The 24,451-nt window shown below is 43.7% G+C and overlaps 3 protein-coding genes across 3 annotated transcripts; all 3 read right to left on the reverse strand.

Annotated features, from left to right (window-relative positions):
• Positions 1-436: 436 nt before the first annotated feature.
• lmod2a (leiomodin 2 (cardiac) a) lies at positions 437-4,841 on the reverse strand. The gene is made up of 3 exons (XM_070907235.1): positions 4,572-4,841; positions 1,723-2,946; positions 437-513 (listed from the first exon to the last, which is right to left on the reverse strand). The coding sequence occupies exons 1-3, from the start codon at positions 4,839-4,841 to the stop codon at positions 493-495; spliced, it is 1,515 nt and encodes a 504-aa protein (XP_070763336.1). The 3' UTR covers positions 437-492.
• A 4,329-nt stretch (positions 4,842-9,170) lies between these two features.
• Positions 9,171-14,244, reverse strand: LOC139286437 (ankyrin repeat and SOCS box protein 15-like). Its single transcript, XM_070907234.1, has 9 exons — positions 14,141-14,244; positions 14,008-14,045; positions 13,054-13,185; positions 12,127-12,285; positions 11,746-11,991; positions 11,476-11,647; positions 10,407-10,950; positions 9,454-9,607; positions 9,171-9,328 (listed from the first exon to the last, which is right to left on the reverse strand). The coding sequence occupies exons 1-9, from the start codon at positions 14,242-14,244 to the stop codon at positions 9,171-9,173; spliced, it is 1,707 nt and encodes a 568-aa protein (XP_070763335.1).
• Positions 14,245-16,506: 2,262 nt separating this feature from the next.
• LOC139286569 (ankyrin repeat and SOCS box protein 15-like) lies at positions 16,507-21,968 on the reverse strand. Its single transcript, XM_070907413.1, has 9 exons — positions 21,847-21,968; positions 21,692-21,744; positions 21,296-21,427; positions 20,036-20,200; positions 19,165-19,410; positions 18,713-18,884; positions 17,785-18,310; positions 17,296-17,449; positions 16,507-16,682 (listed from the first exon to the last, which is right to left on the reverse strand). Exons 1-9 carry the CDS (start codon positions 21,948-21,950, stop codon positions 16,507-16,509), a joined length of 1,728 nt encoding a protein of 575 aa, XP_070763514.1. The 5' UTR covers positions 21,951-21,968.
• Positions 21,969-24,451: the final 2,483 nt, after the last annotated feature.

Consider the following 24,451-nt stretch of genomic DNA (forward strand, 5'->3'; position numbering starts at 1 on the left):
GTGATAACATGTTCAACAACATAAATATTCATGAACCCAACTTTGCAAGTTGTGGGACGCTTCAACCTAAATTACAAATCTAGCCAGCAGAAGAAACTCATGTTATGGATCAACTAAAACAGAGCAAAACCACATACGCTGCATGTCCCAGGAGGACCTGAAGGCCACACTTGTATTTGTGTACATTCATCTGTAAAACATCTTAAAGAACGTTATTCTGATGATGACACGTTTGTAAACCATCTGTGTATCAAAGAGCTGTTAGAAATGAGTGAGTTCAGTTTTGACGAGCATAAACTTTATTTATTTCTCTTCAGTATTCACAGTAGGTTTCACACAGTAACAGTAATATCTGAAACACACAGAAATGCAGTCTGCTGCTACGCTGTGTGACACGTTAAGTAAGATGCAGTTAAAAAGTGACATTTAGTGTGAAATAAAAATGAAATATTTCAATACAAAGTGAGTTCAAGGTGAGAGCAGTAGGTGAGTTCAGGCCTGTGACAGATCCACCTGAAACGACAAACATCACGCACGTTAAGTTACAGCAGAACTGGTTTAAGATAAAAAAAAAATAACTTAATTCAGACAATTCATCATGTTTCAAAACACAGTTTGAGGTATTTCACTGTGATCTGTCAGCCAATGAGCAGCTGCAGCAGACTGGACTGTCCCGATGTCCTGTCCAAATGAGGACTTTCCACCTTCACTCTGTTTGATTGTCTGTCTCCTCTGAAGGCTTTAAGGGGTTAAAAACACGAGATCTGGTTGGTTTTGATCGGCCTGACTTCATGATTTGTGACTGATTCAGTGAGGGTGTGTTTTCGGGGGATGCACATTGTGATGGTATGATCAAATTAATTTCATGATAGCTACTCGTGAGACTGATGTTAGCATTATCATGCTACTTGATTCAGAGTGCTGCAGGGATGAATTATTTTTGTAGGTAAACCCTGAAGTTAGCATGGCCCTGGTTCCCGCGACAAAAAGCCAATGGGATTTCTCCATTGGCTGTTGGATTATTGCAGAAAACAAGATCTGTGACAAACAAAAGTTTATGATACTTAAACGTTTGGAATCGCCGGAAGTAAAACGTACGACAGCTCGGTTGCATTACTTCAACGTCACCACCACTAAGCTTCACTTTTAAGAGAATATAGATAGATACAGATATATAGACAGATAGATAAAGAGTATAAACACAACGAGGCTGTAAAGGCGGACGAGTGAGTTGATGACTTTCCGTGTTCGGCATGAAGACGTTGTAGTCTCATTTAGCCTCTTGTTAGCTAGCGCCTTTTTTAAGACACGTAAAACCTTCAAAATTCACGAGTGGAGTATCTACTGACTCAGTCCTGCAGCACTCTTTGTGTCCTTCACTATCCCGTAAAGCACTTTGGACCAACTGTATTGAAAAAGCTCTTCAAAGCTCTCTGAACTTTGTGGAAATGTGAACGACACTTTTTTTCAGCTCATCTGCTCTCTGAGCCGTCAGTCTTATCAAACAGCAGTGAAGAAGTCAAACTATTTATAACCTGACAGAGAGTCGAGGAATTCGCAGAGTGACAGAGGCTGTCGTCTGATGACAGCAGGCGTTCACACTGAGGGGGTCTAATGGCTTTTGGAGGCTAAATCATGTCTCCGATGCTTTCACTCAAGCAAAACAAAATTCCTTCAACCCTCAAACAGATCAGCCAGAGACAGACTCACAGGAAGTCTTACCCTTTTTAAGGACCCGATGCTGCTCCCACGAATTGCCGCCATCAGGTCATCGCGGCTCGACCTCTGCGGTGGCGGCAGGCGTGACGATTCATCTCGTCTCTTCTGCAGCGATGGCTTCAGGGAGTTCTTCAGGTCTTTGATAATATCTGCGCTCTCCTTTTCGTTGGCGCCGTTCTTGAGCTTCTTTGATTTGGGTTTCCTTTGGTTTGACTGACTCTTCGTGGTGTTCGAGCCTTCACGCTGTTTTACCATTTCTGCGATCTTCCTAGTCGGCGGGTCTAGAGATGGAGGAGGAGGAGGAGGATTTCTGTTCAGATTTTCAACAGTCTTAGAAGTTTGTGACGACTTCTTTGGTGGTCTGTTTTCTGCAGATGAACCAGGACTTTGTCCTGACACCTCTGGAGGACTCTGTTCCTTCTTCTGTTGGAGCCTCCTCTGTCGCTGTTGGTCCTGGTTGCGCGTCAGGATGCTGGTGGCTGTCATCCTCGGGCCCGGGAGGTCGAACTGGTAACCGAGCTTGAGCAGAGTGGTGTTTTCCCTCAGCAGCTGGACCATCTCCATCTCCACCTTCCCCCCGCAGATGTGCCTCTGGTTGTGGAAGCGAAGCTCCACCAGCGTCCTGTTGTGCTGCAGCGCCGCCACCAGCGCCAGGATGCCCTGACCAGACACAAAGTTGGACTCGATGTTCAGATTTGAGATGAAGTGGTTCTCACAAAGCATCTTGGAGATGCCGAAGGCAACCCGGTCGTCAGCGTGGGTGTTGGCGAGGCTGAAAACGTGGACATGAGTGTTTGTGCACAGGGCCTCTGCGAAACGAAGCAAGGTTTCCTGGGAAATGTCTTCGATGTTGTTGAGGTTCACTTCGCACATGGTGGGGTCGTCACACAGGATCTGCTCCAGAGTTTTGTCGATGGCGATCGGGTTCCCGCTCGGTCTGTCAGAGGTTGCGTCCAGGTTTTGGTCTGTGGTTTCAGTCCTCTTCGTTTCGCTCCTCGAGCCTTTTGACAGACTGTTCTTCTGAGGACATTTACTCCTGATCGGAGCCTCCTTTTTACACTCATCTTTCTTCTCCGCCTCGTCTGTCTTCGCATAATTTTTGCAAAGGACACTCTGCGCTTTCTTCCCCTTTGGTGAAATCTTCTTCCTGTCGCTGTCCAGAGTCTTGCCGGCGTCGCTGGTGGTCACTGTCAGTCGCTCCCCTCTGCTCTTATCTGGACGTCCCTCCTGCACGCGATAACAGGACAGAAAATTAGGTCGACCTCTGACATTCTCCAGCCTCTGACTTTTAATTAAGAACCCTCTCCAGCGCTGGCAGTCATTAAAGCTGGCATTTCTCAGACAGTCTTTATTTTTAGACTCTTTTCCAGTAACACATAGAAGTACTGGATACATGTGACACTTTCTACATCATTATATATATTATACCAGTGGCTTTATATTTGAACAATTGATAAATATCATTTGAGAGAGAGATGGGAAAGACTTGCATTAGATGTGTACAGCAGCGATTTTAGTATTGATCTTCCATAAATTTGGAGGACTTACGAGAGACAAATAAAAAATAATTAAACTTCAAAATAATTTAAGAATCAAGGCAACAGAGGCCGAGATATTCAGACTTTTAGTCTCTAGTATGGGTCAAGCTTCAAAAACACTGAATCCTACATTTCCCACAATGCAACTGGATCCATTAGACTGTTTTTCAAACTCCACACCTCCAGTTAGTAAAGCAGATTTTCTGCAATATATTTGTAGTCTTCAGGCCCAAGCTGAGATAACCATGACGACATCACTGTGACATCATCAGGGTTACTTCCTCCTCCAGAGCGGCAGGAGACATTACACAAGTAGGACTGACCGTGACGAGTTAACAGATGCGCATGTGAAAAAGTGTTGGAGTGCTCCTTTAATACTAAACTGAACTGAATCTATTCTCCGCAGTGCTGTCAGGGCGTCGACGAAGATGAAGAGTGTGACCGTTTATTCTCAAATTGGTTCAGTCCTTAAAATACCACACGTTGAAAACAACATAAACGCATGGACAAATGTTCGACATCACTGTTTGATTCTTTCTGTGCAGGTTGCCACTTCCATCGTCGAATTACAGATTCATTCAGCACCATTTCTGACTTGAGAATTGTTTGTTCAGGAACTTCTTTAAACTATTGATTCTGGTCCCAGTCTACGGTGTTCAGCACAACGCAGTGTGCAGAATTACAATTTGCAAACAGACTGAGGTTGTGTGACTGAAACAGTGAGTAGTTTTTCGTCACTTGGGGGCAGCACAACAAGTTAAAAACAAAACATCTCAAATTAAAGGTACTCCTATCTCTTTGCATTACTGACACAAACTGCTGATCCTTTTCCAAAGTTTTTAGACAGATTTCCATCCCTCCAGGCTGCCACTGGTTTCAGTTGATTCTATTATTCTATTAAATTCAACCTGCCGTGACTTGAAACTTGCTGCCAAGAGATAATCCATCACATCCAAAATGTTGTCAACCTTTTTTTCTTTTACTGTCAGAGTTACGGATCATTATGTGCAAGCAGGGGCCATTTTGGAAACTCTCCTTGCTGCTGTAACATCCATGAACTGACAGTCAGCTGCACGTAAGGTTTATCATTTATTTTGGGGAAATCAAACCCAGAAGATGATAAAAAAAAAACATGGATGTTGTGAAAAAGGATTATAAAGTAGTTTCCAAACCATAACAGAAAAAGGTTTCAGCACACTTATTTTCAAAAAACTGAGGGATGATTATCAGCAGGGATGTGAAGTATACTCTCTCTCTCTCTACAACATGCAGTTATAAAAGACTTGCAGACAGAGTATTGATGTGCCCTCTCACCTGTCCAGTGTTGGACTTCATCCTCTCGTCCTCCAGCAGCTTCTTGTTCTCGTCCTCCCAGTATTTCTGCAGAGCGTCCCTGTCGAAGCTCCCCGTTGGAGTTTTGCCGGTCTGGTCTTTCTGCCTCAGACCGATGGGGACGTTGTCGTCGAGGTTGGCCAGCTCCCTCTCCAGCTCCTGGAGCTCCTCGGAGGACAGGGTGGCCAGCAGCTCATCTTCGTCCACCTCCTCGTACTTCTTCAGCTCCCTGCGGTACCCAAAGGTACTCATGGTTCTCGTTTTAGGACTCTCTGAACACTTAAGTCTCTAACTTTAACTCTTCTTCTTGCACTTCTATCTCCTTGTGTACTTGATTGAATCTTCTTGAAGTTGTTCTCACTTGAATTTCCTTTTGCTCATTGACTTGTCCTCCATCAGATTCCTTCAGATCAGGGATGCTGTGGACAACTGGTGGCACAACAGAGTCCTCGTTCATCTACTGGTCCCAGCTGCTAGAGGAGCCTGACAGGGAGAAAGGGGAGGGCCGCCAATGCCGCTGATGGTCCTGTCTTTTTTTAGGGTGTTGGGTGGGGGTCAATGAGATAGGCTTACTGCAGGAATGTGAGCCCTCTGAGTGGCCTGTGCTGAGAGCTCAGAGACTCGTGCCTCAAAAGAAATGAAGGGAACAAAACGCCGTGGGGAGACATCGGAGATGAAGCTCTGCGGCGTTACGCAACATGCCAGGACACAGAAACACGTCGCAGTTGTGGTGTTGTCAGGGAAACACTTGTTCTCCCTGAGGATGGTGGGATTATGTACAGTACAGCTCCGGCTGGCGCTGGGGAGGACTGATGTTGGACTGTTTACACAACAATGTCAAGTCAGGACAGATTGACTCTTTCAAAGTAACGAAGATCAGCTTTCTTGTGGACATTTGGTGGAACAAAAGCAAAGCATCGGCTGGTTTTCACCTCCACAATCTGTCATATCAAGTTCAAACTTTATTAATATGTCAGTCAATAAAGGTTTACTACCATGATAAAAGATTAAAACTGAAGCACAAAACAGAAAGCTGTCCCACCTCAAAACCTACTTAGTAGCTGTTCGTCAAGAAAAAACATGGAAACTCAACTTTCAAGCCAAAAGTCCTTAAAGTGCTCAGGAAAAAAATGGAAATGTGAACATCTGCAATTCCGTAACAACTGAACAAACTCAATCTGCTGCTGATTGTGTGATATGATATGATATGATTGAAAGCTCTAGAATAGCTACTAAATGAACTTTGGAGTGAGATTGTTTTGTCAACTGCTGTTTCCACGGTTATTTTGGGGGCGCTAACGTGGGCTGATATGGGTTAAGAGAAGTTCCAGGTTCATACAACTTGCATCTTTTTCTTCTTTTTTTTTTACCACATCTCAGAGAACGATAATATTATTACTGATAAAAATGATGGCAGCTATGAAAATAAGACCCAACTTGTGTGTAACTGGACTTTTCCTTTAATAATCAGCTCTGTTTGTAGCTCTGGATTTGAGCGAGAGGAAACTGCTGTGCAATTCTTAAAAGTCTGTCAACCACGTGAGTTGAATGCAGGACACTGTTGGGCCGAGCAATTTCAGAAACATGTGGTAAAAAAGGAAAAACCACAACCTCAAACATTCATTGTAGAGTTGAATCACAGTGTGAACACAAACATTATTCATTATAGAGTTACTGTTTATTTACTGCCGGGCTGTTGTGTTGAATCCTACCATATGGCATAGGTGTTGTCATTATTGTGTCTAACCCTGTACCTGTCACATGTTTTTTTTTTGTTATTTGGTTGCCAAGACAACCATATGAGCTCAGTGATCACATGCATCCATCAGTGATCGTGTTGAACAAGCTGCTCGGCAGTTGTGTCACGTCGCATGTCTGAAGTGACATAACACCTCTCTCATCCTAAATCTGCTGTAAATTTGACCTTTGACCTGGATTACTTCTGATTAGCATCAGTCCTCCGGCTGTGCAGCTCAGACTGAGAATGGAAACAGGTGCAGTTACAAAAAACAAACCGCCAGACTGGTGTTTTCACAGTTTTTTACATTTTCTACATAACGGCTGAAAAAATGTCCAAGCATCAAACAGCAGACAGACTAGCTTGCGAGGAAAGCGAAGCATCTAGCAGCTAAAGAACCACATGTTTTTCTTAGGTGTTGGTGGAGACCAAACCAGAGCTGAAAAGGAGTGTAAAATATTGGACTTACATTCATCAGGTGGACGAAAACATGACTCCAATGGGATGATGGTGTTGCTCTGTGTTTGCTGGATGTTAGCGTGTTGCTAACATGTTAGCCACAGCTGCTTTACAGGGCAATAATATGTCAGATGTTGTGTTTTTAGCTCGTTCTGCTGCCCTCCAGTGGCCAAAACACAATCAGCTGTTCACAGAGCAGCAGCCCTCCAACATGGCTGCTAGATGGGGTGTTATGTCACCTGAAAATCCTGTGATATGTTATTTACTCTTTGTTTTATGTCTCACTTTAATCTGTGTGTGTTTCAGCACATTAACACACCTGCTGGACGGCCGCTGCAACCAGCAGGTGTCAGCAGTTTGGAGGTCGTTGAAAACAATGTGACCTCTTTCTGTTGTCAGGTTCTCGGGTGGCCTGTCAGCCACGCTGCTGTTGTTGTGTTTGTTTCTGCAGGTCAGGAGATTAAATTTAGAGTCAGTCTGCTTTTGCTGTCTGTCAGCGAGAGGAAGCAGCTCACACCTCCTTACTGTGTTTACTGTCGGTGTGTGTTGTTGTTGTTCAGCGCAATTTGAAAACACTGCGGCTGAATGTTACAGTCAGAGCGGAAGTTTGTTCAGCTGCAGTTCCTCTAATGGCCATTAGATGGAGACAAGGCAAAGTCAGTCCACCACTTTGGTCCAGACTGAAATCTCTTGCCTGCTATTGGACGGATTGCTATAAAATTTGGTTCAGACATTGATGGGACCCAGAGTATGAATTTTCATGACTTGGGTGGTCCCAGATCTTTCATATAATGCCACCTGCAGGTCTAACATGTGGATTGGGCCAGAATTTTGTACAGACATTCATGGTTCCCAGGCAGTGTATCATAATAACACAGAAGTTCAATAAAAATGCAGTAAATGTATTTACAACTGTTAGAAATGTGACAGCAGGGACTTATCTCTCAAATAGCAGCTGAGACCTTTATTTACCTCCACTGCAGGAGAACCAGACCTTTATTTTAAACAGGCTTATATCAGAGACAGGCAGTAAGTATACTTATATCATACTATAATATCATATTATAATAAGAAGCCTCCCTGGTCTGTTTTATTTTCACAAATGGATTCACATCTATGAAGCTCCCTCCCTCCACCTGACAGAGACCGGCACTGATCAATAACTAACTGCAGATATTTTATGGCAATAGCTGAGACAATAATAATCATAGTTAATGCCCCTTTGAAACAGCATGGAAATATATATATAGTCATAAAGTACAGATCTGGGCCTGTATTCATCAAACTGCTAAGATTTTGGACTTGAATCTTCTTTGAATCATATTTACTACTGCGAAAAAACCTAAGTTTAAACGCTATTTATCAAATGTCTTATTACTCAAAAATACCGTTGAATTGAAGAGAGCTCCCGGTGTCTGACGTTGGTTAAGCGCTCATCCTAGATGGCTGCAGCCTCTGAGACATGCTCTGGAGTCTGGATACGTTTCCTGAATTCCATTTCAGCCATTATCCCTCTGGTCATTTTACAACACAAGGCTGTATAACGAAATCTATGTTTGTAGTCCCTTTATACTACACACACACACACACACACACACACAGACTAAAAAAACATAATGCAAAATAAACTACATTTTGATGGAGAGCTCTGGATGAATTTAAAAGTCTCACAGCCTTGGGAAAGAAACATCCCTACTTTATATTTATACTAGATTATTGTGATGTTGTTATTTCTCTGACTTGCTAGTTACTTGCTACTACAGATACTAGGGATTTCACACAAATACAAATTACCTTTTTTGGAGACTTATTGAGCAGAAAAGCATGCCACAGGAACAATATGGCAGATTTAGGATAAATCGCTGTGTTCCATACTCCATAACATGGCACTAATTCTATACAGTATATATTACATACTGTTTTAGTAGAAAACACAAAAATCAACATACTTAACGGCCGAAAAGGAAATGATCCATCAGACGTCCATCAAACTGGGACTTTGGAGCGTCACTGCCAGTTAAACGTCACAGACAGAAAGCAAAATGTCTTTCTTTAATACTTTTTTGCCTCCAATTTATTAGGTTTTCTTTCCAGCTGTGAGCAGCTCCTCCATTTCCTTTGTTCATCACATTGTGGTATAATATTATCCATCAGCAGCGCACTCAGAAATCCACACTCTATACTAAAGCCTGCTTAGAATTAGTACGTAGAGTGGATTTAGGACATGTCGCTTGTCTCTATTTGGCTCAATCATGTGATCACTTTAAAGTTGCACTTAAAGGTGTAATTTGTAGACGTTTGATAGACACAGGCCCCGTTACAGAAACAGAAAAGTCATTGCTGACATTTAAGACTCAGTCGATAAGATAAAAATCCTCGTCCCCTCAGTCGTCCCTGCAGATGATTTTGGCGTACAGGTCGTTCTCTTTGAACAGCAGGTAGTCCTTCAGCCTGTTGGGCAGCTGGACGGACATCAGACCACTGCAGCTCAGGTGTTTCCTGATCACCACTCTGCTCAGGTGAGACAGAGAGCGAGGGTTACCTGGATCACAGGAGAACAGCACTTTGTACCAACGGGACAGGAAACATGTCGTGTCCAACCAAAAAAGCAGGAAGACGGCAGATCTTTAATCAGTTTTTAAGTTTTTAACCACACAGTTAACTCACGCGTGGTCCTGTGAATGTGAGGCCACTCCTTTTCTTTCTCCAGGATCTTTGTCAGTTTGCAGCAGAGAGAAACCTGACCGACGTAGTCGAGGAGGATCGACACGACTCGGCCCACCAGGTTCACCAGCCAGGAGACGCTGACGAAATCACAAAACTGGACGACAAACGACGTTTATTTTACACATGTAGGTAGTTTATACTGTTCAGACACAACTGTACAGAAGGTAACACTTTATTTGTCTTTTAGTATTTACATGAGAACAACTGAACTAATTTTTCATGGCATAATTCACACCAACTTGACAAATACATCCCAAGAATGACAGACACAGCCCTTTAAGATATATGTCTCCACATGTGTTATTCTGCTCCGTTTTGTATCAGACAAAACGGTTTGTTTTGACAAAATAATCTTTCACTGATGAAGACCGTGAGATGCGGTTGAAATCTCCAGAATAAGCTGGCAGGCAGACCTTCAGTTAAGATTTTTTTGCCTAACTGCTGTTAGACCGGAGAAGAATGAGCTTTCACGCACATTTATTGATATCAAAATTCGTTGTGAGAAAGGAGTTTGATAACATATAATCAAATTCAAATCCAGTGTCCCCTTTTTGAATCTTCTTAGGTTTACCTTTCGACATTTGCAAGTAAATAAATGTAAAAACAGCTTAAAATCACAGATGACTGATCAGTTTTTGTCGGCTGAGAAGGCAGAAACAGTTTTAAGTGGCTGCCTAATTAATGTTCACAACCTTTACACACAAACGTTATGTATGAAATGTTCATTAAATGTATCTGACACAATGAATTAACAGCTGCAGCCAACTGTACTTCACAAGCTACTTATTCTAGATACTTCATTCACAATTTATAACTTGATCAGATTAAAATGTCTTGTGTAGCCAGACCTAACATAATTACTTCTACAGAAAGAAACCAAAGTAAAAACTCACAGCAACTTTTTCCTCCTGATGTTGTGAGTAACCACACTCACTCAGGTCCTCCCAGTCGTCGTCATGGTTACAGCAGAAGCACTTCTGAGCATCGTAGCCGTTGTTGAGCAGCAGCCTCAACATCACCTCGTCCTTCAGGCAGTACTGCAGCGCCGTGGGGAACACCGTGTCGTTCACCACCGTGAAGTAGCAGTTCATGTCAGCTTTGGCCGCCAGCAGCAGCTTCACGATCTCGTAGCGCCCCGACCTGACCGCCACCAGGAGGCAGCGCAGCACGTCCAGGTCGGGTTTGGCTCCCGACTTCAGCAGAGTCTCAGTGCAAGTCGCGTCCCCGTTGGAGACGGCAAAGTACAGCGGGGTTCTCCTCATGTCTCCATAATTATCAGAGATGTGAGGGGCTAACAGCGCATTGACGTCGAAACCTTTCTGCAGCAGGAGCTCCAGGCAGTGGACGTGGCCTCCGTCAGCGGCGGAGTGGACGGGGCTGTGGCCGGACAGCCGCAGGGCCCGTCTAGTGGTGATCGGGATCAAAATCCTCAAAGCTCTGATGGACAAAAGGAGTAGACCATTTGAAAAGAACTGAAGCATCAGAAACTAACCTACACGAAAGCCGGACAGTCTGAACATTGAACTTTAAATACTTTTTCTCGGAGGTGGGGTTATGGATCAAACCTGCCTGGTCTGTCTGTTAATGTTACAAAATATCTCAGATGTTGCTGACTGAACTTTGACGAAATGATTCATGTCATTCAGGAATGTAAGAAACATAGATCGTATCTACAGTTTGAGGAGTGCTACCAGGCCTACGTATGTGAAGAAGTTGTATAAAGCCTTTTGTTGCTCCGGAGGCAGCTGCACGAAATCTGATGAATTGTGATCGGTTGGTGCTGAAGAAAAGAATCTGGGGGTGTGGAGTTAGAAAGAAGTGAGCTTATCAGACCTCTGTAGCCCGTTCCTCATGTCTGTTTGAGGCTAGCGAGCTGTTGGCGGTCAAGTTGCATTGTGGGTAATGTAGGCGGAGGGATTTAAGAATGGTCGATCATTGATTCTTTATTATCGACCTACTCACAGGTAATGTCCTTCGTATGCGGCGTGGTGGATGGGCAGCTGGGAGCTCAGGTTGCGGATGTTGGGATTTGCTCCGTGCTGCAGCAGGATGTCGATGCAGTCTGGATTCCCAGAACCTGCAGCGTCGTACAGGACGCTGTCGCCATTTGGCGCCTGGGCGTTTACATCAGCACCTTAATGTAGAAGCAGGAGCACAAAGATGGTTCATACAGTTGTACAATGTCTTCTGGGTCTCTGTCAAGTCTGACAATACGTGGTATTATCGGTTCACCGTGTTTGATGAGGAGCTCCAGGACTTCAGGGTGGCTGTACTCCGCAGCGATGCCCAGAGGAGTCACTCCATGCTGGTCTGTCTCTGAAACCCGACCTCCGTTCTGCAACAGGAGCTCCGCGACATGAACGCAGCCGGCCCTGGAGGCCTCGTGCACCGCCGTCCACTTCTTCAGACACACCTGCTCCACCAGAGCTCCTCCAGCTATTAGACTGGAAACCATCTGATAAGATCCGGCTCTGACGGCTGCAGGGAGGACATGAGAGGACGAGGAGCTGATGGTGAAGATGGACAAAACTTTTACCAAAGGTTTTCTCTCAGGCATCACCACATGTCAGCTCTGAAGGATACAATATACCAAAAGGGACACAGTGTTCTGACCTAAAAGCAGAGGGGACTCGTTCTTGCTGTTGGTGGTGTGAGGAGAAGCTCCGTGGTCCAGCAGCATCTTCACGTTTTCCACCAAACCAGCTTTAACTGCTGAAGTCAGGAAGGTCTCCCCCTCCGAAGTCTTTTCCTCCAGAGTCAGACTGAAAGACGCTGAAGCACACAACAAAACATGACGCATTATTTCACTGGATTCAGCTCTGAAAGGACGGTCAACCATCGTCCTCGCTCCTGCACCACCACATACTGACTTCTAGGAGATCATCAGTAAAACGACAGTTTAAAGGCTGATGAGTATGTTGAACACTGAGGCAGACGATGCTGACAACATCACATACATACTGAAAACAATACACAAGAAGCAGTTTGCAGGTCACTGGAGGTTTAAAACACTGGCCATGTAATCACATCACCCCTGGTTTGAGTCCAGAGTGAAGGCAAAAATAATAATAATAATTAAATAATGAAGAAATAATAATACTTGTGCATTTATATTCACTTCGTCTTATGTTACACAAATTAGGATTAGTTTATTTTTTAACAAGAATTAAATGTAATCAATTCAGTTGAACTCAAAACAATCTAAACAAGTGGTGTGAAGTACATTTACAACTGTTGTACATCAGCTTATATTTTTAATAAATGTGTTTTATTAGTGTTTTGTTTAGTATTAATGTATATTAATGACTTTCATTAAAGACAAGGATCAAGCAGCGAGATTGGTCACCAGATCTTGTGCTTTTCTTTAGTTGTAAAATAAAGGTGTTCGGTCCACATACGATCAAATCTCAAATATCATGTCTTTAAACTGAACTTCCGCTTTAAAAGCTGATTAAAAGACAGCGAACGCACATTTTCACTTTGCTGTCCGCAGTCACTTCTGACTGTCATGTGAAATAAAAGTTTGGACCTCTTACCCACCGTACAGCACCGTCTCCAGGACCAGGACCAGAGGTTGGACCGCCGCCCTGTGCAGAGGATACCAGCCACACTCATCCACCTGACTGAAGGCTGCTGGGAAATCACAGAGCTCCTGCAGTGCCAACATGTCACCTGCAGGGACAGTTTCAGTGAGGAGTTCTTACTTTTTCTCGTGTCTGATCAGAACAGAGTGGATGATTTTTATCTCTATCTCACACCAGTGGTCATGGTTAAAGCTTGTTTTTCTTCTCATCTAAGACTACATTTTCCATCAGCCCGGTTGCTTCCTGCCCCTTCACCCTCCTTGAAAGGAAGGAACATGTTGGAGATGATTTTCTCATCACTCTTTCCCTCCTTTCACCATCTGCCAACAGCAGAAACAATAAAAGTCCATGGAGAGCCAACAGTTGGCAGGTTTTCATTCCAACCAAAGCCTCCACTCACTGAGTATCACTCATGCAGGTAGATTATCACTCGTGCACGTCTGTGAAATCACCTGCTGAGGTGACGTTCACACACTTGGCTCTCTGTCACGCGTGGTTGGCCACCCCTGCAATAAAAGCTTTGGCTGGGTTTGCTCTTGAAGGACTGTTTCATGGCTCATTAATGGGAATGTACAGCGTGGAGCCAGCAGAGGTTGACAGTCTTCTGTGTTCTGCGATCATGTCATGTTATTGATGTGACAATAAGGTGCAGAACTTCTACTTGTCCAGTGGACCAGAGGAAGATATTGCCCTTTCCTCTTTTGTGCTATAACAAACTAAAGTGAAGTCTTAGTTAAGAGTTGTTCCTCCAAGGGCTCCTCGTCAAAGTGTCTGAACTCTACAGGAGGGACGAACACCATCCTTCCAAAAGGTATTCCCTCATTTGGTGTTTAGATGAGGGTGGTGATGGGTTTATGTTAATATTGTGGCCAGTTTGGATCGTTAACTACACCAGGATTTGACTCTTTACCTTGTTTGATGGCCTCCACAAGCTTCAGAGTTTCACTCCTGAACGTACAAACGGGGAGATGAAAGTCAACTTTAGAAACATGCAACATGTCAGACTCTGATATGGATGGGGAAGCTGGTTCATGTTGCTGTACCTCCCTGATCCTGCTAGACTTTCTCTCTGACACGACTCCTGAATGCTCATCTGAACGTCGTAGTCCAGAAGTTCGTCTTCATCCATGTCATCAGCCGCGTCCATCCTTACGACATCATACAGATACACAAAGTCACAACTTCACACGACTTCAGGTCCTCCATTTGTAACCGCACAAGCAATATCATTAAGGCTACGTGCACCCAGGTGTCAGTAGCCAACAGTGCTATTTGCAGGAGGGAACCTGACCAAACTGCGACCGTTTCTCAACATTAGCCACGTGTTAGAAAGCCTTTAGTCAAGATCATGGTTTGGTTAAATTTTCAGTTTTACACAGGACTCAAACAGTGGTCTCCATGGAAAATAGACAACCGCAGCCGCACTCGTGGATGACGTTCACACTGGGTGCAAATAGACACTCGGTAATAATTAGTACCTGCTAAACAAAACCACAAACAAAAAGAACTGTCTTGCTTAAACTCTCTAGGTAATAATCTGTTGATCGCTAACCAAACTAACTTCACACAGTTTGTATTTGTCTCTTTACTTGACACAAAATATTTGACTCCTCTGCGAGCCGTAGTGATTCCCCTGAAAGTAACTGACCTTGGTCCAAAATAAATGCTGGTCTGACGGGACCCTTTAGCATTCAGTACAGAACAGGGACACAGCTCTCGAGTCTCAGTGAGTATACGGAGACACATTCAGCAGCCGCCTGAGCTCAAATGTAAATACTGTTTGGAGCAAACTGCCAAGTTTACATTTACAATAACTGCTTTCTCTGTCTTGAGCTTTGTTAGATATCAGCTCCATTTTCAGGACACGTTGACCCCTGACCTCTTTACTGCGGATCAGATATATTACACCCCAGCATTTACACAGACTTATCAATTTCACGTCATTCTGTAAAGGAGAACTTCCAAATACACCTGGAACATAATGAAACCTAAATTTCATAATTCTCACCTGATAAATGTGTCTGTTGGAGTTACAGGACGAAGCAGCAGCAGCACGTTGTTTGTTTCATGGCTGAGCAGCCCCCCTAGCCCCCCAGCGCCCCCCCCCCCAACACACACACACACACACACACACACTCCACCACACTATTTATAGGTGTCACCTGTTCCAGTGTATTTAACATGCAGGCCGTTCCACAGCACCTAATGGAGTGTAATGTCACTCTGTGCACATTTTCCACAGCTAATGACAAACAATAATGAGCCGGCCTGTTGCATGAATATTTACTGTGTCATTATGATTCATCAGACAGCAGCGACGTTTTCACTACAGAGGAGATCCGTCTTTTGATCTGTTGGACAACAAATCGATGGGAACCTGTTGAAGTAATGAAGCGGCTTGAAGAGTGGCAGACAGCTTCTTAACCTTTTCTCCATCAGCTCCGACCTTCGACCTCTTTGCACTTGATTAGCATTTTGATGCTGACAATTTGCACTTCATTTGGATGTTTTTGCCTATTTACTACAAAACACTAATTCTCTATAACGCGCTATTAATGTGTGGAATTGTAAATGTTTCCAGGTAGTTAAAAATCAAGGGCATCCTGTACACTGGACACTGCTGCTGCAGGAAAACAACAGAAGACTCAATAGGCTTTTTTTTATTGGTGAGAAAAACGTTTCTTTCAAAACCATAAATGATTGCAGATGAAGTTATCACACAAGCATGGGACTTCAATCATCAATGTACTGTGCAGGCTTACAGGCATCAGGTGAGAGAATCAACAATCAACATGACAATCAGCTCTGAGACTTAAAAGATGCAGCTGACAATTCATAAACAGAGAGACTGGATATTTATGGTAAAAGGAAACATTCAGACATATGGCCGACTGGATAAGAGCACTACTGTTGGAGGATCAGTCTGGTGTTATTCTATGATTCTCTTATTGTCAACAAAGATCAAAACCAACAATGTGTTAGTCCGTCTCTCAGTGCTTTCTGACTAGTTCCTGCTGAAGACGCAAACCTTTAAAAAGACTTCACAGGCAAATTGTTTCATTTTTAAATAAAAGTAATTTCCTAAACAATTGCAAATGGACATTTTGTCTTGATGCTGGTGCTAGATGAATGATCAGGGCGGCACAAAAATCGTTAAGGTTCCATCATGTGAGGACCACGAATATTCACAGTAAATGTCATTAAGGTCTGTCGCGTAGCTTTTAAGATATCTTGCAGACAGATGGACTTAGGTTGGCCTCTAACGGGTCAAGAAGTGCCACAATATGAAAAAAGTACTTTAAAAATAATAATGAATATCTATACAATATAGTGCTTATCAAAATGAGAGATTACTAAGATTAGAAAATAGTTACATCCTTTCAAAAGAAGCAGGACTCTTAGGACGTCTTCACATGCTGCGTTCAGGGTCCTGGCTGTAGAGGTCGAGCTCCTGGTACAGTATGAAGCTTTTCAGTCTGGGAGGGAAAACTTGTGAGTTCATGATTTCAGGTTTGTTGAGTTTCTTCAGGGTCAGACGGCTCCTGATCTCCAGTCTGCAGAGGTGCCTGAGGGAGCGAGGACTGCCTGGAGGGCAAGGTTCAGATGATTCATATTGCAATAAAACACAGAACTGAGAGGATTAAACACAATGATATAGAGGAGAAACGAGAGGAAATCACATTTGCTCTGGAAAGACACAAAACTAAAAGGCCTTTAGTGCTGCTAGTGCCCCCTTGAGGCTGCAGTGTTCATTACAGCTACAATAATAAAGTGTTGGACAGAACAAACAACATAATGATGATCTACTATTAGAGTCTTACCAGTAGTGGAGTTAAAATATAAAGTTTGTCCTGAGGGTGGCACTAGAGGAAGGAACAGGGAGTCATTAAAATCTAAAGGATTCATCCTCTGGAGAGCATGAATGTGATCAGGACATTTCATTTCATGGAGAATAGGTCAAGGGGTCACTAAGATCTTTAGGAATTGTCCTCTGGGGAGTTGATATCAACTTTAAAGCGGCTATAATCGATATTCTTATAGTAATGTCATGAGTTTCAGCTCATTGTTTATCTGTCCAGCCCACAACTTTACTGTTTTGATTCACTCTCACCGCTCGCATTTCTTTATCTCAGGTGCATCTCTGCTGTAAAATCACCTCCAGAACTGACAACTGTCGTGAAATCGTGGATAAACTCACTGAGGATGTCACATATTTCGGGCCACTCTGTCTGTTTCTCCAGGATGAGTCTGAGTTTGGAGCAGATGTGGAAGTGGCTGACGTAGTCCAGCAGAATCCGGACCACGCTCCCGGACAGATGCATGAGGCAGCAGAGGCTCATGAACTCGCAGAACTGGAGACAGGACGGACACGTTTTCTTTATATGTGCGTATCAAAGTAAACAAAATGAACTCCAGGTATCGACCCTCTTGCCAGACAAGAACGTTGATGTTAGCTAACTTCCTGGAGTCTCTGCTCAGAGAAATAGTCAAAATGGTGAATTGTCGTTTTTACACTTCAGTTTTTGTACAAATTAAATAAACTTTATGTAAAATGGTACCCAATGAATGATATGAAAGGTGTTGGTAGTGAGTGAGAGTGATATTAATCTTCTCATCTATATATAAGCGTACTTCCCAAAATATCAAACTATTGCTTTCAGGAAAAAAAGTAACAGCTGTCACTCACTGGAATTTTCCTCTCCCCCTCATCCACAGCATCAAAGGCGTCGTCATGGTGACAGTGAAAGCACCTCTCCACCTTGTAGCCGTTGTTAAGCAGCAGCCTCATCATCACCTCGTCCTTCAGGCAGTACTGCAGCGCCGTGGGAAACACCGTGTCACTCACCACCGTGAAGTAACAGTTCACGTCTGCTTTGGCCGCCAGCAGCAGCTTCACGATCTCGTAGCGCCCCGACCTGACCGCCACCAGGAGGCAGCACAGCGGGTCCAGGTCCGTCTTTGCCCCGGCTGCCAGCAGGACTTTCGTGCAGTCCACGTCCCCGTTGGAGACGGCGAAGTACAAGGCGCTCCTCCTCATGTCCCGGTAGTTTTCAGAGTTTCTGGTGTTCATGCGGTAGTTGACATCGAAGCCGCAGGCCAACAATAGCTCCAGGCAGCGACTTTGGCCTCCCTCTGCCGCAGAGTGGACTGGGCTCTGACCCGCCTCTTTGATGGCCTTCTTGGTGGTCAGAGGTATCAGCATCTTCAGAGCACTTTAGGGAAAGAAAACAAGGGTCAAACCAGTTATTGTGTTAGTGAATTTTTTCACATTATGTGACATTTAATATCTAGCTTTCTGGACAGTGCTGGGCTTTGAGGGAACAGAGAGCCGGAGAGTCCAAAATGGAGGAAGCTCTCAGGGCTTTTTCCCCTCTTCAATAACTCTGTGTTGATTGACGGGGTGGGGGGGCAATAAAAGAATACAGGGAGCTATTGTGACAGACTAACGCATTTTCCTGACTTGCTAGCGTGTTAGCATGTTAACCTATTTACTAAGACATATAGATGATAAATTTCACTTTCAGGTGTGACCATAAAGAACCACCGGCGCCCCCTACAAGCTGCAGTGTTCATTACAGCCCCAAGTCTGACGGTGTTGGACAGAAGGAGCTCACTCGTAGTGTCCGGCGTACGCTGCCTTGTGGATGGGCAGGTGTCCGGTGGCGCTGGGCAGATTGGGGTCGGCTCCGTTGTCCAGCAGCAGCTGAATGCAGGCGGTGTTTCCTGATCCGGCTGCGTCCAGCAGGACACTTTCTCCGTTACAGGCCTGAGAGTTCACTCTGCTACCTGAGCAGAGAAGAGAGGGAAGGGACAAGAGGAGATTGGACCTTTGCACAACTAAAAATGACAAGAGTGTTTTAAAATTAAAATCCCTCACACTGTCAGAAATGATCAAATGTTTTGGTAAAGAGACCTTAAGCAAAATATTTAATTCCAATGTAGGCTATTTTCCTTATTGCCTTTGTAAACTTTGAGTAATTCATCACATGTTACATCATTTCTCCCTTTGCTGTCTCTCCAAAGTCTCTAAACCTGCAGTTAAACTCAGTTTTATCTTCAGACTGACCACAGTTCAGCAGAATCTCAGTGATGTGGAAGTGTCCATTCTCTGCAGCCACGGCCAGCGGCGTCACTCCCGTCACGTCCCTGTGGTTCACCCGGCCGCCGTTCCTCAGCAGCAGCATCAGGATGTCCACGTTGCCGACCTCGGCCGCCTCATGCATCGCCGTCCACTTCTTCCGGCAAACCTGCTCCACCCAGGTGCCATGAGCCACCAGCGTGTACGTCATCTCATAAGAGCCGGCTCTCACCGCTGTAAGGTGAGGGAAAGGTGTCTTAATCAACCATGAATTATGGATGTAAGACAAACCACCAAAGTAGCTTAGAGGACTCTCGCAGCCACCCCTGAAGAGGAGATCTCCCCATGCTACTCACACACACACACACACACACACACACACACTGCCTGTAATATCAGACTATATAAATAAACACGATTTAAATAAAATTTTTAATGTTAAGTTTTATATTTTCATCTTTATAAGTCAAATCAGCAAATGCAGGTGGTTCAGTTTACACAGCTACACTTCACTTACTTTCTTTAAAGCTGCACTCTTCAAAATTATTCATGTTGACAATGAACCTGATGACTATGTGTAATGTTAAAGGTGGAGAATTATCACCAGCTCTGCAGTTCGAGGAGCTTTTCTCCATCTTTTTGCTCCTGGTTTTTTTGAGGTTTTACGGCACATTTCTTTACAACATGACCTTTACTCTGGCGCCACCGTCAGGACAAACGTTACAAATTGACCCCACTAGTGGTAACAATGTTCGAATAACAAAAGTTTTCATCCATCCAATAAGGTGTGTGATGTTCATGACTGCCTCATGGGAACATTAGTCTTGTTAATCACCGCCTCCACGCTCTACAGTGTTACCGAGCAGCAGCGGCGACTCGTTTTTTCTGTTGGTGTTGTGAGGTGAGGCTCCGTGCTCCAGCAGGCTCTTCACATTCTGCACCAGTCCGGCTTTTACCGCCAGCGTCAGCGGCGTCTCTCCTCCCACCGCCGTCCTCTCCTCCAGGCTGAGCCCCTGAGCCGCCACTGACACAAACACAACACGCACAGGTCAACGTGTACATTCCTGGAGTTCATATCGGTCTGCCAGCTGTGCCAACCTGGCAGGTGAGCCGGTAAATCGTGGACACCTGGCTGCCCGCTGACCTCCAGGCTGAATGAGTGGGCAGCAACATCACTGGTTATTTTTAGACCGAGGGGACTGTCGACATCAGCTGTCATCAGCTGGAAGGCAGCGTCGTTCCTCAGTGAAGTATTCTGTGGATTGATTTTATTTCAGGTAGCCATTATTTTGATGATACCACTAGTCCTGTCGTCTCCCCTGCAATCAACCTGATGTGTCATCTTCATTTATTTATTGGCTGTTAAAGGTGGGAAGAGGTTATATTTTCAGCCCTGTCTATCTGTTGCTTTGTCTCTTAGCATCTGACTAGCTGAGCTGCGGTTCAGCCAAACAGAAACTTTCAGGGGCTTAAAATGCACCTGTGGGCTAAATTTGACCAGCTGAACTGCAGCTAAACCGAATGTTTGATGACGTTACCTGATAAGGTCCGACCCACTCAGATGATTCACAGGAATGCCGAACATTCATTATACATTAATCCACTGACCCAGATAGTTCTCAACCCACAGAAAAACCAACTGCTGTTCAACATCGTGGTTCCTCAGAAATACTATAGAAGCAACATACTGAGTGTGTTTTATCATTTAAGGTCTAGTTCCCCTATTTGAGTGTCAGTCTATACTTTTAAAATAAATGTGAAATATTTTTGCATCTTATTAGCTAACATTAAACTTGCAGTAGGAAGAGTTCTTACCATGCATCTTTATTTTTTTTCTGTGAGGTCAGTGAACAGTTTACAGGTGTTGCAGCTTCCTTCATTACTGACAAATTGGCCTCAAGTCCTCCCTCAGGTGCTGGACTTGTGCTGCTGCATTAATTAAAGAATTTTTGCTATGAAGTGACCTCTTCAGTTTGTCAGATAATCAGTAACTTTTTTTTTTAGAGTTTTGATGGTGTCATACATTTGCACTTTTTATTTTTTTCCTGTAACTTTTAAAGGAAAATAAAATGATCTGAGAGATCAATAAGATGCCCGTATACTGAAGAAATGGACTTACATCTCAAGACAGTGTCCAGAACCTCCAGGACTGGCTGGGATGCGGCTCGATGGAGGGGAAGCCAGCCGCGACTGTCCGACTCCCTGAAGGCGAAGGTGTGCCTCAGCATCTCCCTGAGCACTGAGACATCACCTGGTCACCACGGCAACAAGATGACAGTTTTAGGAAAGAAAAGAGGAAAGATCAGAAACACAGTTTCTCCTCTTCCATCTTTCCCTTCTCTCATACTGCATCTCTCTCCCACCTCTCTGTTTATATATCTCTCTGTCTGCTGGTGCCTGGCAGTCCTCACCTACAGCTGCCGGCCGTGTGACTCTCAGAGCTGAGCCAACAGACCAAACACAAAGACAACGCTCTGTAATGATGAAGGTATTTCCAGGGGGATGTCCAACCCACCTTGCTCGATGGCAGCCAGGACTCTCACATTTTCATCCGTCGCTGCTGCTAAGCTAACAGCAGGAACAGAGGGAACACAGGGCAGTCAGCTGGCTTTGATCAAGTCATGAAATGTTTTTTTGGATGTGGGTGAAGTTTGGATGCGGCTTCCATACCTTGCTGCAGATTTCAGAAAGGCATCTTGGCAGGAGTCTTGAATATTGAGCTGGATGATGTAGTCATTGATCTCCTCTTCACCATATTCTTCATAGATGTTCATCACTCTGCAGGGAGGAGACGCGTGATAAGCAGCATTTCAAGGATTTCAAGCATTTTTGAGTGTATTGACTACAAATCATTTATTCTTAAAAAGTCTTTTGGGGGCAGCAGAACAAGCTGAAAACATCTGACATATATCAACTTATAAAGTAGTTGTAGCAAACAGCTGCCAGCAGACACGGAGCGAATTGAGTTGGAGTTACGTTTGTGTCCAACTGATGAATTTAAGTCCAATAATCTCTCCTTTCAGCTCTGGTTTGGTCTCCACCAACTCCTGAGCAAAACATGTGGCTCTTTAGCTGCTAGATGTTCCACTGTTTGATGAAAACAGCTGCTGCTGCTGCTGGAAACACTGAGGCTGAACCAGACGGAGATGTGAAGTAACAAAAAACAAAACTAGAAGCTAAAAGACGCTAAAAAGCATAAAGTGGAGTTTTAACGTCCCCGCTGACCATTTTCTTTCCTTCCAAGTGATGAGATCATTGGCTCAAGTCTTGATGCTCTGCAGCTGTCTGTGTTTTTAGTTTACTGTCCAAACTCTCTGATACAGATGAGGTCATAACATTTTTTGTCTAAAGTTGAACGTTCAACGTAAAGTTGAATGTTCAAACAAGCTGATTATGTGCCATGTGACCCTATCAACAACAAACAGTAACACATTAATGTTACTGGATACTAAATGACTGAATGAGAAATTTGGTGTCAATTACTTAAATCAAAATATTAACCAGAACTGATGAGCAGTGAAATAATTTAAGACTTCATCAATTGTAATTATAATTTTCCCTGTATTTCACATAGATTTTCAGCTTCCAGTTGAAATACCAGATGGGACAAACAGAACAGAAACACAACAACCCAACAAATTATAAAATGACAAGGGGGTTGAATCAACACATCTTTTGGCAACGCTTCATTTTACAGATCTGCATTTTCCTAATCGTTTACCCGAAACCTTCCAGGAAATTGGTGCTAATAATGGAGAAAACTGAGGCAGTGTCAATTTGATGGACGTACAATGAGTTGCTGGTGTAACCTACAGCACAGCAGGTCAGCCGAGCATGCAAATATGTGAAATTTGTCCATAGGCAAGCAAACAATTCAACATAAATAATAATAATAAGAAGAACATTTCCGATTCTAAATCTTCTTGGCTTTAAATTCAGCTTCTATTTCAATAAAATTCCTATTTTTCATATAATCAGCACCAAATTACGTAGCTCTTTCCAGGAACCTTTCAAGGAAAATATTCTGAAATTACAGTAAACTAAAGCGTTACCTAGTAAAGGTAAAACATTATAAACTGTGAACCCCATTCACAAAACGCCAGACAAGCGAACATAAATTACATGCCAATGCAAAACGTCAACAATGACAGATGACAACAAAACAAGTTCATAGATTGCAGACCTACAGGTGTACATGTTATTGTGTCCTCTCCCTTTGCAGACAGAAGAAAATGCTGATTCCCTGCTAACAAATTCTCTTCAACTGACCGCCTCCCAGCAACAAATCCTAATTCAGACACAAACATCTGGTTAAAGAAACTCAAATACCTGCACGTCTCTGCAGATGAACCTAAAATTCTCACCTGTGAGGTATGTTGGCAGCTCACGCTGGCAGGTCACTCTCCCCTAACAGCGCAGAGTGTTTATATATTTAGGTGTGACCTGCTTTCAGATGCCTCGCAGCCCTGCAGCCTGCAGACGCACAGTGAGGGGCGTGTGGTCAACACCTGGCCTGCTGGCCTTAAATATAGCTGGTTACGCGTGCTATTGTGTGAGCTAAGCCGGGTCTTTGTCGTGTTTGGCGGGAGTCCCACGTTCAGGATCCCACAAGCCTCTGGGGCTTAGGCCGTGGGCTCATGCAGCCAACAAGTTCACCGTCTATTGTTTCGTGGAAAGCAAAATCAATCAGGTCTATTTTTTCCTCTCCGCTGCTTTGCTTTAGAAATATGAGATGATGGATGTCTCGTAAACTGTTGGCTGAGTTCGAGCAAGAGCTGCGACAGTGGAGCTCTCTTCCACCCAGACTTTAAATCTTCTTTTATGAGGAAACTGTTTTGTAATTGTTTCCTGGTGTGATTTTAATGCTCTGGTTTTGTTTTCTGCTGTTTTATGGATTTTTAATGACTTTCATCGGCTTGATTTAAGTTGTTTTTGGCTTTTCTTTGCTTTTCCATAATTTTATCACCTCTGTTTTACTCCCTTTCTTTTCGCAGTAAAGCACTTTTTTCTTTCTATGTTTTAAGCTTCATTTAATGAGGAAAACCTTTATGTAATTCAATGCATTTATCAACCTTTTGATCAAATGGAAACCATTGTATTACACAAGACAACAATAAACAGTTGAAGAGCAAACAACAGAACAGAAAAAAGCAGCTAAAATAAGTACAGTACTTGAGCCAATGTAATCAATTACTTTCCACCACTCATCATATTATATCATATTATATCATATTGTATTGTATCGTATTGTATGTGCTTTAGTGTATGTTATAAT

Source organism: Enoplosus armatus, chromosome 6 (genome assembly GCF_043641665.1).
Source record: "Enoplosus armatus isolate fEnoArm2 chromosome 6, fEnoArm2.hap1, whole genome shotgun sequence".
In the NCBI taxonomy this organism is placed as follows: domain Eukaryota; kingdom Metazoa; phylum Chordata; class Actinopteri; order Centrarchiformes; family Enoplosidae; genus Enoplosus; species Enoplosus armatus.